The sequence below is a fragment of the Caloenas nicobarica genome, chromosome 8 (assembly GCF_036013445.1).
Source record: "Caloenas nicobarica isolate bCalNic1 chromosome 8, bCalNic1.hap1, whole genome shotgun sequence".
Classification (NCBI taxonomy): Eukaryota; Metazoa; Chordata; class Aves; order Columbiformes; family Columbidae; genus Caloenas; species Caloenas nicobarica.
This window is the reverse complement of record NC_088252.1, coordinates 4,657,991-4,675,281: the sequence shown is the minus strand read 5'-3', so window position 1 is coordinate 4,675,281 and position 17,291 is coordinate 4,657,991. Positions and strand designations below refer to the sequence as shown.

Sequence of the window (17,291 nt, the reverse complement as noted above, 5' to 3'; positions counted from 1 at the left end):
ATGCCATTCCCTTGGTATCTCAAATCAGTCATGGAGAAAAAAGATCTTCAGACAAGAAGCTGAAGAGGGACTTTTTACAAGGGCATGTAGTGAAAGGGCAAAGAGTAATGGCTTTAACCTGAAAGAAGGCAGATTTATATAAGGAAGAAATTCTTCACTGTGAGGGTGGCAAGGCACTAGAACAGGTTGCCCAGAGAGGCTGTGGATGCCCCATCCCTGGAAGTGTTCAAGGCCAGGCTGGACAGGGCTTTGAACAACCTGGTCTAGCGGAAGGTGTCCTGCTCATCGCAGGAGGGGTGCAAGTAGCTTATCTTTAAGGTCCCTTCCAACCCAAACCATTCTATGACTAAGAAAAAGCAGTTTGTTCACATCCTCTGGGTCCCCAGAAAGCATTAAAGACTTCATTAAAAAGGGAACACAGACCTCTTCTGTCAGATTAAGATTTTTTGTGGAGATTGTAGAAAACTGTTAAACCAACCACAAAGACTCCTGTATTATTACAGGTGAAAAGGAACAGGAAAAACAAGTGACAAAGTGCATACCAACTCCTCACAAGTTTTTCAAGACTGATGAAACACTGGGCACTGCACCAGAGGACAACCTATCCCTGACACTCTGCAGCACTTGCCATCTCATCTGTACCAAGAGGCTACTCAGCACATTTTCAACGTCATAGCCTTAAACTTGGATTATTCCTCTTGGAGAGCATCTCAACAATCACCAGAAGTCAATATCCCCTTTAACTGTAAAAAGCTGGTAGTTTGCTCTCTGAAGGACTCCACTATGCATCAGCAAAAGAAATATGTCCAAAGGTATTTAACATTAAGGTTCAATATTTTGGTGTGCTACTGTGTGCTGACCATTTCCTGGGCTTCCTGCCTGAATCCCTCCTGCTCTCACTGGAGGATGGGGTCTGGGCTAAGATTTCCCATAAAAGCATATTCTCAATCTCAGTTGTCTTTTAGGACTAACTATAACATGAAATGCCTACAGCATATTCATGTGAACTTAAAGACGACTGCTGGTTAAAAGCTTAACAACTAGCATCTTATGTCAAAGGACAGAATCCTAAAAAGATACAAGAGAGATGAATTAACTCTGAAAAGGAAGGAATTCCAGAAAAGGTGAACAGGGTATGCCAGAATACTCAGGCACAAAAAGATTATGAAAAATTCAAGAATACAATAGCATGGAGCAAAGGAAGATCCTCTGAAATCTTAAGAAACTAATACTAAAACTTCCACTCCCTGCAAAAAATCAAATTACACTCAAGTCAGTAAAAATAGTCCACTTTCTCTTAGAAAAGAAACAAGCAAAAACAACAAAAAAACCCACACCAGTATTCTGAAGAAAAGTTCTTAGAAACATGACAGAAGAGAGAGCAACTGCAAAATCAGAAGCTCTGACAGCAATAAGAGGGAATCAATTCAGAGTCAAAAGTCAGAGGCATCTGCACAGAGGAGGGTGGACAGTTCTCTCTGCTAGGAATTGAATTTAAAGCAAGGGTTTTCAAACTACCTAGATCAGTCACGCTTCAAATAGAATCTTTGTGGACTGTTTGCACTCTTATTCACCAATTAATTATATAGAGACCAAACAAGGAAATAATCAAGCAATTACATACAAAGTAATTAGAAGCACTGCACATTCCTAAGAAATGTTAACAGTTCAACACTTCTCCAAAGACCACAAAACTGAAGTTACAAAACTTAGATACTTCTACTACAGAGAAGGTGGTGCAGAAACTGTAGAAAAAGTTTCACTGATCTGAAAATGCCATGTACTTAAGAAACAGGTAATACTTCCCAGAAGATGATCCCAGATTGAATAAGTTGACAGTCTGCCATCAACAGAATATCATATGAAAAATACTTTTTTCAAATTTAAGGTAATAATTGAGCACAAATAGAATTTAAACTTTAGGCTAACACAGCATGCTTTCATAATTTCCTTTCCTGAAATCTACTAGTCTCAAATTTTATGGTGTATGTGGTTTTGGTTTTGGGTTTTTTGTTTGTTTTTTTTAATAAGTGAAGGAGTGTTCTTTATTTGGCCTTTACACTAACAGCAATCTAAAGAGTTTTGTGGGGTTTTTTTGTTTGGTTGGTTTTAAAAAGGATACAAACCTGTTCTTCTTCTGTAAAAGGTACAAGTGCCAGTGGTGGCAGGGGCTCCTCTTGTAAAATAGGCAGAAACTCCTTATCCAGAAGGTCTGAAGGTATCTGTATGGAAGGAAAATAGCATACAAATATATCCAAGTATTTCCATTTCAGGGATGGTGCCACATACTTTGCTTTACAAAAAAAATTTTTATCCTGCCAACTCTGTCTCCATCTACCCAGTACACCAGTACTTCAAATAACATTTATTTAGTGTGTATTTAATGTTTACTTAGTGTAACTCCACTGCAAAGTTACACCCCACCAAAAAAAAAAAAATTCTTAGACAAAGCATCCACCACCTCCACCTCTAATAAGTAAAGTATCAATATGATATACATTAGAACTCAAACTGCCACACCACTACAAGCTCAAATCTGCACCAAAGGAAATTTCATCTGCCAAATTAAAAAAAAGTATTGCTTTAACGTCGATGTATTTTCATAGCCGGATTATTTATATATTAACAAAGCTACTATGTATAGCACAGAGACTGTATTTGATTTAAAGTCAGTACTTCGAATTAACAACCAACACAGAGAGTACAACAAAACAGAGTAAAATGAAACTATAGGTATGGATTTTTTAAGTAGAGAACACTGATGATTTAAATCAAAATAAGTTTTAACACTTATTTTTAATCAGTCCATCATCAGATGGAAGCTCCATCAGCAGATGTGACCTTGAGCATGTGGACAAGAGGCTGCAATTACAGCCAAGTGAGCTCTAATTATGCCAACAAAGAACTGTTTCAAAAATATCTAGTTCACGATACTAGAGATAAAGACTTCTCCCAATTTTAATTGAAGCAAGGCAAAGCTTTTTTTTTTTTTCCCCATTTGCTAGCAGAACTCTTCCTGCCTTCAGAGTATCTTCAATTAAGAGACACAAGTTTGCCTAATCTTCAGCCAGCAAGGATTGAAGATGACAGTGAAGAAGAACTAGGGTAAAAGATACAGCTTAAAAACATTCACATCTAGCAGTTGTCTAGAAACAGTGTCAGGAGTCCTCCCAGTCTCAACTAGAATTACTCAACACCACGGAAACGTGTGCATATCACAAGCAAGACACGTTCTAATAATAATGTCCTTCTTGCAAATGCACAGGGAGAAAGTTTTTTTTTTGGACCATTCATAACCATCAGGGAGCTTCCTGTAACAAAGGGTATTAATAGGTTGTTGTGAATCAGCCACAATTGTAGAGGTCTTAGTATCATCTGATATAACAGCCACGAATTGTAAAAAACAATGACCCCTGACAGGCTGACTTAGTCAAGCATAATATCAAGGTTTAAATCACAGCTTCTCATAATAGAGCAAGATAATTCTGCATGTTAAAGCATGGCTTTAAGCTATAGCACACTTAACAACTTCAGAAAAAAAATCTTTCACATTCAACACCCTTGAATCTGTGTATAAGCAATGCAGGGCTCCCAGCACCGTACGGAAACGTCAGCACAGTCATGGCAAAGGAAGAACATGAAGGTACATGTGCACATCTACACAAAAAGCTAGAGGCACAACCAGACATCGCTTCTTGCACGCCTCCCTAACTCAAGGGTAAGGCTCTCAGAGGGATTCGGACTTCCGAGTCACTATGTGCCCGTTGCAAAAATAAACCAACTTTTGTCAACATCTACAGAAAAACCTGATGTTTACAAACGCAGAATGTATGAATCATTTACCCGAAAGGCTCTTCAAAATGTTACTTTGTTTTTTTGTATCACTGAGAACCTTCGTTTGAAATTAAACCAGAGGGAAGTTCTTTACTTTCCACACTGCTCTGTTTTATTACATGTGCTAGATTGTATTTGTGTCCTGAGTCCCAGAGAAGTGAACTGTTCTCATTGGGCTGGTTACCTGCTAAACTGAACTGCCTCAAGTCAGGATAAACGAGGAGCTCTTGCCTTTTTTAGATGATCTGCTAATATGATTTATTGCCCAACTTTCAAGCTGAATCAAATATTTTACACTATATTAAATCAAATCCAACTGAGGCAAACAAATTTGCACAGCTGCAAGGAGCCTTTAACCCTCAGTCATCTGTGGCAGCGGGACTGAATATGGCAATCAGGTTTTTTGTTCTCGGGGGTACAGGAAGTTCCCCCTAAAGCAGCAAGAAGAATCAAACATAATGAATGCAATAAAAGTGGGAGCAAATAAGCACACACACAAACCCCCCAATCAGACCTCTTCAGTTCTTTGCCAAGGGATACGCAATTTCTTTGTCCGTAATCACTAAATACAAATAGCTATTCCTAATCACAAGACTCTCATTAGGAATACACACATCAGGCCTTCTTCCTCCTCCTGCTCACCTTATTATCCTTTAGAAAAAGTGCCAACATTTCTTCTCTCCCATAGCGATAGTCTGCTAGTTTGTACTTTGGCAAAGCCGGAGACAGAGGAGGGGATGTCACGCTCCCGCCACTAGACAAAGCTCGCAGCCTAAAATAAAGCAGAAAAGCAATGAAAACTGAATTGAGGAGAACGGACCTTCACCTATGCTATCATCCCTCTGCACATTCACAGATTTGATACAAATTAAATAAATCCAGTACTGAAAATAAAGACATTAACAGATAAACTTCAAAACTCTAAAGCTTGGTGCTTCAACAAGAAGAGTGAAAGAGCTTCCCTCATTTTTTCCATAGCCAGGAAACAGAAGGAAAAAATATTACAAGCACATCAAGGAATTCAATTCATCTCTTGGAGAACTCTTATTTTGACTACATAGCAAGCTAGCTACGCCCCTCTAAAGCCTTGACCAAGCTATTTACACTGGCTGCACAAAATTCAGTTGTAAATCTTCCATAGATATTAATGACAATAGCTTCTTTTTGGCAACAAAAAGTCTCACAACACGAGGGACAGTGCGGCAAACATTTTTCTAGGGGAAGAAAGTTTATTCAGATGTTTGGCAAAGTTTAACAAACAGTATAGAACAGTAATTTTTGCAATGAGGTTTCCTCCTGTGTCTCTGGAATTCTACTCTATTCTAAATTCCTCTTCCGGGACTTAAAAGTAATGGCACTTTACAGTGAGCGCACACATAGTTTAGCTTAGTGCCTCAATAAAGATGTACAAAATATAGCCACACTTTACATCAGAGACAAATATGCTATTGAGTTTAGTTCCATCCCACACAGGTAAGCTACTCAGCTTGTCGCACCTATCTTACAGTTGTAGGATGTTACTCCCACTCCGCAGGTGGATTAGTCTCATTCTACACAATCATTTCCTCAGCTACCCAAATATCCTGTATTTTTAAGTTTGAAGAATGTTTTACAAAAGGATGTGTGTCAAGAAAAAAACCACAGGACCATTTTCCTACATTCTCCTTGATGTGCATCTTAAGCAAGTAAAACAACGAAAACTTTTCTCAACAATCCAAAAATCCTTGGAAAAGAAGGTGATCTAAATGAAAACATTGATTCAGAGTCTACCTTTCACTTAATTATTGAAGCATGCTTTGATTTGGTTTATTTTTCTTTAAACAGAAAGGAAAAAGTAATTTGCAAGTCAAATATTTGTCTTATTTTTTTAGTTTGGTGCCACCCAGTGGCAGTTTCTTTACATACCACTTCCAAACAAAAAATGCCTGGGGAGGCATTATTCAAAGGATTAGACGGCTCAGTGCAATGTTCAACTCCAATCCAGATCAAACGTGGCCGAGAGTTTCACTATTAAGTGATACAATAGCAGACATGACAGACATGACTATACTGCAACCCAAAAGAATAATTATAGATCTTAGAATTTTATTCCATTATTCCTGTAAAAATCTAGTAACTCACCAAATATTATACTTGCATCCATAATCTAACCTGGCTTTTAAACTAAATGGAGACTGAAATCCCCTCACCATGACACAGCAATCAAGTTACTGATAAAATGTGTGTTACCTTCCCCCTTCTCTTTTTTTAATAAAACTTTGGCTCCCATCCATCAATGAATCTAATCGTGTCTGTCTCTCACACTGAAGAGCACTCCAGCATAAGATATCTGCCTGGTAGGTGTATTTATAGATACTGATAAAAATCATTCTTTAACCTTCTTTCAATCGATAAAATACACTGAGCGCTCTCATTATTTTCCAGGCCACAAATTCATGTCTCATTTCTTTGTTGAACACTCTCCAACTTTCATAAATTGTGTATAAAAATGTGTCAGCAAAACAGAGTATGTTATTCCAGTAACAGTCTTACCACATGCTATGCAGCAATTATATTTCTTATAACCATTCTACACTCCCATTTGCACACTTAAGGATCACAACACTCTTCAGAAACCACACCAGCCAGAACTTGTTTGTAATTGCAGAGTCACCAATACTTGAACAAGAAATTGGAACAAATACTGAACAATAATCACACTTGTGCAAATATTCTTCAGCAAAACCCAGGATGCTGCATGTCAGACAAGCTTGACAACCAACAGCTGACACAAGATTATACAATATCATGGATTCCCTTTAATACAACAGCTCATTTTTCCTGACATTTTTCCATGCGGACATGCAGGAGACTATGAGATGAAACACAAACTTTTTAGCATATTCCATACAGATTTTTTTTTTTAGTAGTACTGTAAAAAGAAAGCTTGCTTAGATACAGTTATATCCAGTAAGGAGTGTGTAAGAATTTCCTTATTAATATGTATCACATGGAAAGACCAAGCAAGAAAAGAGGTCTTCTTCACTTGTGTATACCTCCCAGATCATAAACATTCTTCCTCCCTCAGACACTTGGTAGCAATGTGAATGTTATGCATTACCATAACACAAAACCAAACTTATTTCACACAAAATGCCAATTTACAAAGCATAGACTAATTTCATAATATTGCTTCCCGTCACAGGCCAGGGACTGAGGTGGAGCAGTATGGCATAATGACATTATACCCCATCCAGTCTTATAATCAATTCAGTCCCAAAGGACAGAAATTAATAATTTTTTTTAAATTTTAGACAAGGTTCTGGAGCCTCACAAAACACAGAAAACTCACCATTCAGGCCCGAAGTTAAGTGTCTGAGTTTCTGCTGCCATTTTTTCCTGTTCTATTCCTCTTTTTTAAAAAGTGTGAACCTAAAAAATAAAAATGTTTGCTATGAAAACAACTGGATTAATACATACCTTCATAAATTTATTCAAAATACAAAAGCATACCTGGTCATTACTACATTGATTATATATATTTTTTTTAAAGGAATCCATTTCAGCTCTTAACACAGATTAGTTTACTAATACAGGAGTAACTGCATCAAGATCTCTTCCCTAAATTCCTCTTTTAGCAGCTCAAACAGGACACTGGATCAGGATGTCTGAAGAAAATTTGTACAAACAATCCCTTTTCAAACCAGTAATTACCACAAGCCAACCAAACACAGAGAATTTGATGCATAATCCTCTTCTGTTAGAACAGTAATGCTTAATTAACAGAATTGCAGCTTCCTGACAATTACAAGAGGATTAAAAAAAAAAACCACACCACAAAACACACACTAAAATTACAGCAAGAAAGATTTGCAAGTTGAGTGCTAGAGTATTCAAGAAATTTCCACTCCTCGTTCTTGAAAAAATAAGACTGACTACATCCAATGCTGCAGCATCCTCCTAAATCTGCAGGCAGATTACAGTATTTCTCTCATTCTTTGTTTTATTAAGCAAAAAAGTACACAACTTGAGACTTCGGCTATTTTCATTCCTATTAGCCAAGGTCCTGCAGACACTAGGGAAGGTCAGGTCAAGTTCCTATATCACCAGTGTACGGACGACAGCAGATGAAGCCACACTGGAAGGAAGGAACAAGACTAAGGGAAGATGAAGTTTTTTCTATCAGAGCCAGGTCCAGCCAAGGCAGCTCTGGAAAAGTGTTGTTTGCAGTAAGAAAGTACAGCTCCTCTTTACTTCCAGCAACAGCAAAATCCAAATCTGAAGAGGAAAGGTCTTTGGTGGTTTTTACATCGTAGCTAAAGCCCAAACAAAAAAAAAAAAGGATTTGAAGCATTACCTACAGAAACTGGTTGATTAGACCTCAAGAACCCATAAAGAGAGGTGACAGGGAGGGAGCTTTGCCATATGAAAACTATGTTCCTTAAAAGACCCAAGGACTAAATGAAGACCTTCCTAAGTTTGTCTGTACTTTGCATGAAAAGGTGTTGGAAATGAAAGACAAAACATTGAGAGACAGAAGCAGAAAGGCCAACAGTTAGTGAAGAAAAAGACAAAACCAAAGGACGCATATATATATGCTGATTAAGTAATGATATTATAGTAAAAAAACCAAAAACAAACAAAGAAACACCAAAAAAAACCCCCACAACCCTCCCCCAAAACAACAAAAAACAAACCACCACCACACACCACCACCCTGAAAGTTAGAAAATGCCAAGGAAACCCACACTAAAACTGCCTGAGCAGATTTTAACCAAATCTCTTGGGCATAAGATTACAAACATTTGTAAAACTCCCTGAATCCTACACCTACCAACTAACATTTGGCTCACATATGCTTACTACATGCCGTCTTAACTTTTTTTCCCACATATACAATAAAATCTATATACAAATACTAATTTTTATTTTCACAATAACCCTATATAATGAAATGGGATTATGCCCACTAAGTGCACCAGAAGCTAATACAAAAATATCCAGCTATTCTCACAGGCCTGGTCTGAGACGATTTTGGTCTGATTTGGGTTGCCTTTTTGAAGCAGCTGACAGCTCATTAGAGCATTCAAGGTATATCCATTCATCATTCTGCAAACCAAAATACAAGGTTACATACCTAAAGATGACATGAAGCAGCCACACGAAAAGATTGTGGGGCAACTGAAGCAAACCATCATGCATACTTTGGCAGAAAGAAGCCTCTAATTCTTTGTAGCCTTAACTGGATGGCTGTCCCTTAGCTCCCTGCAGTGCCTGTAATCCTTCTGCTAGGGGATGTAGGGGGGGGTTCAGCTTTTGGATCAACCCATGGGGATCACCAGGGAACCTGGGATCTTCAGCTCCTAACATCAAAGCTAGCTTAGTATCAGTAATACCAAAAGGCTGACACTGAACATTAAACTGCAGTGAAAACACAGCTGAAAAGCATCAGACACAAGGAAAAAGCACTAAGAACCAGTTAGGATCAAGCAGCTCACTAGTTTTTGACTCACCAGGCCCCACCCTTGTCAGCCTCTGGGTTTCCTTCCCAAAAACTGAGGATACTGTCACCTTTCTCTACAAGACTCCTAAGCACTTTAGCACTTTATCCTTGTATCTGACACTAATCTCATCCCATCTGAGATGCAAAATGGCTTTCCTAGACCCTCATTTTGGCCACACTTCGTTTAGAGAATTATTTGCTGGCTTTCTCATCTGCATTGCAGTCAAGTAAGTCACCTCCTTCCTGGAAGTTCTGACTGTATGAATTTTGAAAGTGAAAAACCTGTAAATGGATGAAATTGCAGCTGAACAGGAGAAAACCCAGAATAAAAAACAGATCTGCAGATGGTTTGAGTAGGTGTAACAGGTGAATTTAATAGGCAATACTACCCAGAAATAAGATATACATGAAACAGAAGTTCCAGGCAAAGCAGTGCTCAGAAAAAAACCCTTGGAAAGAAGACACTCTGGAAACGGGTAAGGATTTGAGAGAAAAGGGGCAGCGGAACAGGAAAAAGAGACTCAAGAAAGCTAAGGCAGCAAGTGTGCAAGAACACGCTTAGCCATGTCAGAGCAGTCAAGACAGGAAAAGCAAAAACCATATGCTGCTTCTGCTGGTTCACAAAACAGCAGCCAAAAGGCGAAAGCACGGAAATCAAACTGGAAAGGAGCCGCTGACAGGGCCTGCACAACACAGGCAGCCGGTGCACAAAGGAGAAGCTGTACCAACTGGAAAGGCAAGTTGGGATGGACTACATGATGCTCCACTCATGTTGTGAGAGGAAAGAGCCAGGGTGGAGCAAGACAAAGGGGGAGGAATTAAGCAAAACAAATAAATTATCAGGTCAAATTTTACTATTTTGGCCAAGACATGAATTTATCAGATCTTTATTGTATAGATAACTTCCTTAGGCTCTAAACTTCAATATTAATAATTAAAACGTTAGTTTTGGTCATCTTATCTATGCTGCCTCCTTGTCAAGGTGGGCAAATCACAAAATAACATATACCCACCACATTTCCTACTTAATACAATTTGATGAGGGAAAAGCCCCTTTCTAAACTGCTAGAGTTTCGTAAATCAAGATTTTTCTACAAATTAATGGCTATTGATTGAGGAGTCTGCACAGCCACAGATTTTATATGGACTATGAGCACACAGGGACAACCTCAAGTTGAAGCAAGAAGCCAAGGCCAAATTTTGATCATGTCCAGTTAGCACCAGTCCTTGGGGAGGAACGCTACCTGAGGTCTTCCTACCACTGCTCCAAAGGGGAACCTTTTCTAAGATTTTACTTCAAATCAGGTCATCCTTGATCAAGGTCCAGTGCAACCCTATAAACAGTTGCGGTTTTCCTGCATAGCTGGGGAAAAATGAAATTGCTTCATAAACTGGAACTGATATCCCATTCTCCTGGGGTGGTACCACAACCACCAACCTGCTACCAGCATGCGGTACTGAAAGGAGAAGAAATCATCTCAACCCCACTATCAACCCATGGACTGACAAGGGAAAACACATCCTTTCTATTTTGTCAGCAGCTTAGTACTCTGGAAGTCAGAAGTCCATCCTCTGAACAGACACAAAATGTAATCCAATAGCATTAAGCCTTTAAGTGGCTTTCACTCACAATTAACACGTAATATTATAAGCACAGAAGTTGCTATCAGCAACACTCAACTCATTTCACTGGTTTGCTTTAGGTACAATGGTTGTTTTACCAAGCTTGTGCTTTTTAAATTATTTTTCAAGCTTGATATTTATTACCTGCCAAATCTATCAAAGCTGTCAGAAACATCTGCTTCTGACACAAGTCAGAACTTGATTCTACTGGCTAGATTTATGTTTTAAAAAGCATAAGATGACATTTCAGTTGAAAAAAGAATCTAAGGAAGGCCTATTTACTGTGACACATTTTGGCCATAAGCTCTGGTCTTTTAAAATGTGCTGCATCTAATGAATACCTAGGCAAAAAGCTGTTTTTTCAGAGACTTTGAAAGATCTAAACTGCCATGTTTTCCACACTTTGCTCAACCTCAGGATTCACAGGAAAATGCCTTTTTAAAGTTTATCCCTCACTCAAGGACACTTAAGAATTTCAGGCAACGTTAAATTCCTGCATTTCCATTACAGATTTCTGTCGGCTCATAACACGTGGCAGTCTGTCTCACCAAGATGTTTTGCCGTTTTGGATAAACTGATTCTTAGCATCCCAAGTTGAGTCTAGGTAATGACTACATTCAGGTCTGCCCACCTAATCTTTCCTACAGACAAAAAAACCTAAGTTTGGGACTGTCACTGCAATTTATAGCTTTGGGGCTGCTGATCGCTTAGTTTTTTCATTAACTTTGGAAACCTAAACCCTGGAAAAAAAGACGTGCCACTGATCCTTCCTATACACAGCTATTTTATTTTTAAATGCTCTACTGTTTGATCAGAGACATCTAGGAAAAGTATCTTTTCCTTTCAAGGTAGTTCTGTTGCTACTGTAGGTTTGCAACGGCCTTTTTAACCTAAAAATTAGCTGAAAATTTTGCAAACCAGAGAATACAATGGAAATCTAAGGCAGGCAGACTGACAGTGCAAGAAACTGGATTCTCCTTAAATAAACTTGGAATTTAACAGCAGTGCTCCACCATGCAACAGCAACATCACATCGAGAAAACTTCACCTTCCACAAGCAAGAAAACATTCCACAGGCAGCTACTAGAGCTAGCTAATTTCAGTGCCAGTAAACGTGTTTTTAAAAAAATTAACAGGTTGACTGAATAATTAATGCTGATTTTCTCTAATTCTTGAAATATTAAAGAAGACCCAGAACTGTATGCAAGCTACCTTTTAAGTACAGTGGTAAACAGGATGACTCAGGTGGCCACACTACCAGTCTGTTTGATATTAATCATTGGCTGAAGCAGACAACACTGATTAAAGGACACTGACATAATTAAGGCCAGCCAACATGGATTTATGGAAGACATTCAATCAAAATACACTTCTGTAAGAGTAGGAATTTCATTGCTCAAGCAAGCAGGTGAAATAAATTTTAAGTTCTGCAGGACATTTCAATTAGGTAGAATGCTAAAAAGGACAAAATCATTCAGAACCACACGAAAAGTCTCAAATTACCATAACCTCTTTTTTTTTTCTTTTAACCTTCTCTTCCAAATAATCTACAACAACCCATCTCAGAAGGCAAAATATTCTCAGAACAGAGCAGAAGGTAAGAAGCTATCCTCCAGTTCCATAAAATCTGTAACATTGGACCACATAACTTCTAAAACCCAAGGATGACAAACATGGATATGGTGAATAATGGAAACGACATTTAACCAATAATACAATTATGAATTATTCAATTACTTGGTCCAGTATAACAGGTTGCATTTAATAAGACAAAGCATACAATCAAGAGACTCACGAGCAGAAAACATAGGTGATACACAAAGGCAAGACTATTCTGGAAAAACACAGTCCTGAAACCAATCTGGGATTTATTACACTAATCATCTGAAAAGGAAGGTGAGATACAACATTGACTAGAAAAGCTAACAGAAAACACTGAATCCAGAAATAAGAAAACAGAGTAAATACAGAGTGGAATTCATCACTGCAGGGACACTGCATCCTGTTCTGTTGTCCGTAAGGCAAGAAATCTGATAAATCAGGTGCTCAAAAATTGATAGAGCATGACAGATATGCTTAAACAGTGGGGAAAATACCCAAGCTCTATTTATTGAGCTTTGAGAGAAGTTTAAGTGTCTTGCTCGGTCTCTAAATGATCATGCAAGTGAAAAATGCTGAAGACCCAAGTTTATTCAGTCAGGGAACTGAAGCAAGACATTCGGAGATAACCGAGTAAGTTGTTTTCAGGTTAACACTAAATGATTTTCTTAAAAGCACGTTCTAGTTTAAACAGAAAATTAATCAGAAAAAAAAAAATCCATTACTCACATTACACAAGATGCCAGAGGAGTCACAGTAGTCCCTTCTAGCTTACCAAGCTTTTATCCTGATAAAGCTGGTGAATTTTTAAGGCCTATCTACCCACATGCCAAGAGGAAGTTTTTTCTAAGGGAACAATGTCTAAACCACCCACTTCGCCAGAAAATATGCCTCTATTATTACAGTTACATTTTTAAATCTCCTCAAGTGTTATAACCTTCCTGTCTCAAAACGTTGCAGAACTGTTTCAATACCTCAGCAGCTTTTGGTCAAAAATTGTCTATGACATTCTCAAATGGCAGGACCAAACCAGCAGCTCTCTGCTCACTTCAGAAAGATCCAGCTAAAGCTTCGTGGGGCACTGCAGTTTGCAACATGCTACACCACAGTAAAGAGTGATAAACACAAGAAAGTAGGCACTGAAGTTCTTCTGGAACAGGATGACAAGAGAGACTAGGGAGACCTGCAGAGCTAACAAAATCCAAGGGAAATAAAGGAACGTTAAATATCACAATTCCAGATACTTTCCTCCTTTCCTACCTACTATTGTAAGCGTGGTGGTTAGAGAGCCATCCACTTCTTCCTTCACCGGAACAGGAACAAACGTGAAAGCTTTTCCCAGTTTCTCAGCCAGAAAGCACTGTGACCTCTACCTTTATTGAGAGACTTGCAGCCAAAGGCAGACACCAGCGATTAAGCTCCAAGCAGAGTCAGGGGACCACACCCTTGGCCCTGCCACTGGCTGGAACACAAACCACTTCTCATTCCAAATCCTGTCCTAAAATCCTGCCAGAACTCTTGTTTTCCAGCTGAAAAATCACTTCCACATCTCTCTCTCTACCTCATACACTGAAAATTTGCTGGTAGGTAAATATTTAGTCTGTGCCATTCCACAAGATGTTACAGATCAAGATGCTGAATCTGGCTACTTGCTCCTCAATGAGGCCAGTAGCCGGACTATGTGAATGCAACCAAAACCAAACGGTGGCACCTCTCCCACTATCCACACACATTGTACAGTACATTCAAAGTGGCAGAACAAAGCTTCAGACTACATTCAATGAAAACATTCACTGAATTAACAGATCAGGGTTGTTGTGGGGTTTTTTGGGTTTGTTTTTAAATGTCATTTACATAAGCATCTTCTTTGGGCTTTGTAGAAATTATCTCCACCCATCTCTTCTTAAGCTTTTCTACTCATGCAGTTCTGAGATGTTCTATACTTCAGGAAACAAATATTCAACAGTGAGAAAGCCTAACAAAAAGTCCTAACAGAAAGAATTAATACATGTATCAGATTGCATATGTGGATCAGCCAGCAAGCCAGAAGGTAACTTGTTACTACATATGAACGACAACATTTTTAAATAGCTTGTCACTTTATGATAATATCACTAAAACTATTCACTTGCTTTGCTCTAAGAACCATATTTTTGTAAAATGACTTGTGATGTTACCCTGATCCTGCCTTACTATTCTTAAAGCCTTGTATACCATAAATAGAGGAAAATTACATATACAGATGATTCAGCACTAACTAAGCCCAATGTAAAAGCTTCTACTGGTTTTAATGGTGGTTGAACTGGGGCTCTGGTTTATTAAACTGAGTTATTAAATGCTTTTACTTACAAACCTTGCCATATGCTACTTCCATGATCAGCCTCACTCACTCTCTATCACAGACGTTCTTCAGTCAAACACTGACGTCAGCCCTGCTTTGAGCCACAGGCTGGAGCAGACGACCACCAAAGGCCACTCTCTTCCAATCTAAATCATCCTCATTTTCTACCATATGCGGCTCAAGAAAAATCAGTTTATACACCCACTACTTGCCAGTCATATCAGCTCCTTGCCCCATGACATTCTAAGTTTGGAGTTACGTAAATTCAGCTACCCATCACCATAAAACTTCACCCAAAGTAATCATCACAAAGCACAAAATGCACTTTTTCCTTCTGTTTCTTCCAGTCTGAACTGACACACTGCCACACAGACCACAAATCTGCTTTTACCCAATCTGATCTACACATGGACATCAGCAGCCTCTGAATCTCCCTGTCACACAAACCAGTATCTTTACCATAAAATACTATCAACAGAATGTGAAGTATTTCAATTGGTTGTCAGTGACAGTCGGGGGGGGGGGCGGGGGGGGGGGGGGGGCGGGGAAGGACCAAACATCCAGTAACAACCATTACCTTCACAAAGTACAATGCATCATACATACTTGCACTGAAATAAAAGCTATTCAGCATAACAAAATACTTTTCTAACCAGTTTATTTTCCTAACATGTTATATGTAAGCCCATTTATCTGTTTATAATGACAACTTGCATACACAAGAGCCACTGTTGAAGGCATCAAGCAAGCACTCTATTTGACAAGATTTTTTTTAAAACGCATGGCCAAAAAGATTGAAAATCATAATGCACAGGTTTAATAATTAGCTGATGGAATAAAAAAATAGCAAGTGATCCAAAAGGTATTGTCAACAAGGCAGTATTTTAAGACAAACTTTCTAGACGTCCAAATTTTCTCATTGACCTACAGACTACTACTACTCTACAGAGCTCCTAGTATCCCTTCTGCTTTTCTCCAGTCCTCATGTCTAGAAATCCAGCTTCTATATATTACAAGCTTTAAGGATTACTGAAGAGGCTCAGTTCTGAAAACACAAACTTTTGTTTAATGTTTCTCAAAAACCTCAGATGCATCAAAGCAATTCTGTGCATCTTCTCCATACAGAAAAAAAACCCACCACAACACAGAGGGACATGAAAATTTCAATGGCAGCCCAGTTTCCTACACAGACATCACGCCATCACTACGGTTTCTATATTCAAGGCATGTTCAACCATCCTTTGAGAGAAGGACTGACAGCCCTCCCTCTGCAAAAAAGAGAAGTGGACACATTTTCTAATCAACACACTGTGGCAATCTCAGCTACTAACAAAGCAATACGAAGACCGTGGTCTTCTATAATCCTTTGCTACCATCTGAACTAAAGATGAAAAAATAATGGCATTAAACATCACTATGATGAACTACATGGTTATATATATACACACTACCAACCACAAGAGGGCCAATGTTGTATAGACCTTATAATTTAAAGCACTTAATTCTTCTTAGTTCCATCCATAGCTTATGTACGCCTTGAGCAAACTTGCTAAGTTTTCTCAGTTCTGACAATTTTCAAGCCAGACCATTTGTGCAACCAAAAACATTCAGGAAAGGAAAGGAGAGGCTAATCTGGGATGAAAACTGACTTACTTCCCATAAAAAGCAAACAGCATCACCCCAGCAGCACTTCACGTACCTAGGTTTTCAAATTTCACTCAATGAATTAAAATAAATTGATGAGAAAAGCACACAAAAACCAGAGTCCCTTTCAACACAAATGCCCATTCAGTAACAAAGTGAAGAGTTTCTCCTTACCAAAGCATGCAATGAATCAGGCCTGTGCTTTTACGCTTGCGAGTGGAAATTTTATTGCTCTGCCCCTTAGCTTTGTCTCTCTATAATCATGAATTAAATATAGCTTATCTCCTTCAATCTTTGAACAGAAGCACTGAGAGGAAAAAAAGAAAAAAGGAAAAATTCTAGGAATTTTTTTCTTTTTTCTAAATCGGACTATAAGAAAATTTATCATCGTATCTTAGGAAGCCTTAAGAAGGAATTTTAAAGACCTCAATGAAAGAATAAGAAACACACATTTAACAGTTACTTGAACTTACAAGATCAGACAAAAATAGGAAGGATCGAATTTCATATGCTTGCTATTTCAAACAAACAAACAAAAAATCTAAAGAGCTACAGGCCTGAACTACTTTAAAGGAGGGGGCAGAGTGGAAGGAAAAGACCAGGGTCCAGGTGCCTAAGCTCATTTTCATCAATTACTGTGAACCAACATTTCCCTTGCATGTTTAAATAATTAGACAGGTCTTTCAGCAGAGGCAGGTAGTAGCAAACCACCTCTTCAGCCAGTCAGCTGCACCAATGAGATGCTCCATATGCCTTTGGCATCTAGTT

General features: G+C 38.6%; 1 protein-coding gene across 9 annotated transcripts in view; it reads right to left on the bottom strand.

Annotated features, from left to right (window-relative positions):
• The window catches only part of GIGYF2 (GRB10 interacting GYF protein 2), a 76,895-nt gene that overhangs the window by 57,489 nt on the left and 2,115 nt on the right, over positions 1–17,291 (bottom strand). For all 9 annotated transcript variants that reach the window (XM_065639732.1, XM_065639734.1, XM_065639738.1 and 6 more), the window contains 3 exons: positions 7,166–7,245; positions 4,477–4,606; positions 2,127–2,222 (listed from right to left, as the gene is read on the bottom strand). In XM_065639732.1, coding sequence (XP_065495804.1) covers positions 2,127–2,222; positions 4,477–4,606; positions 7,166–7,206 — 267 coding nt within the window. In that variant the 5' untranslated portion in view covers positions 7,207–7,245. The remainder of the gene's footprint in view (positions 1–2,126; positions 2,223–4,476; positions 4,607–7,165; positions 7,246–17,291) is intronic.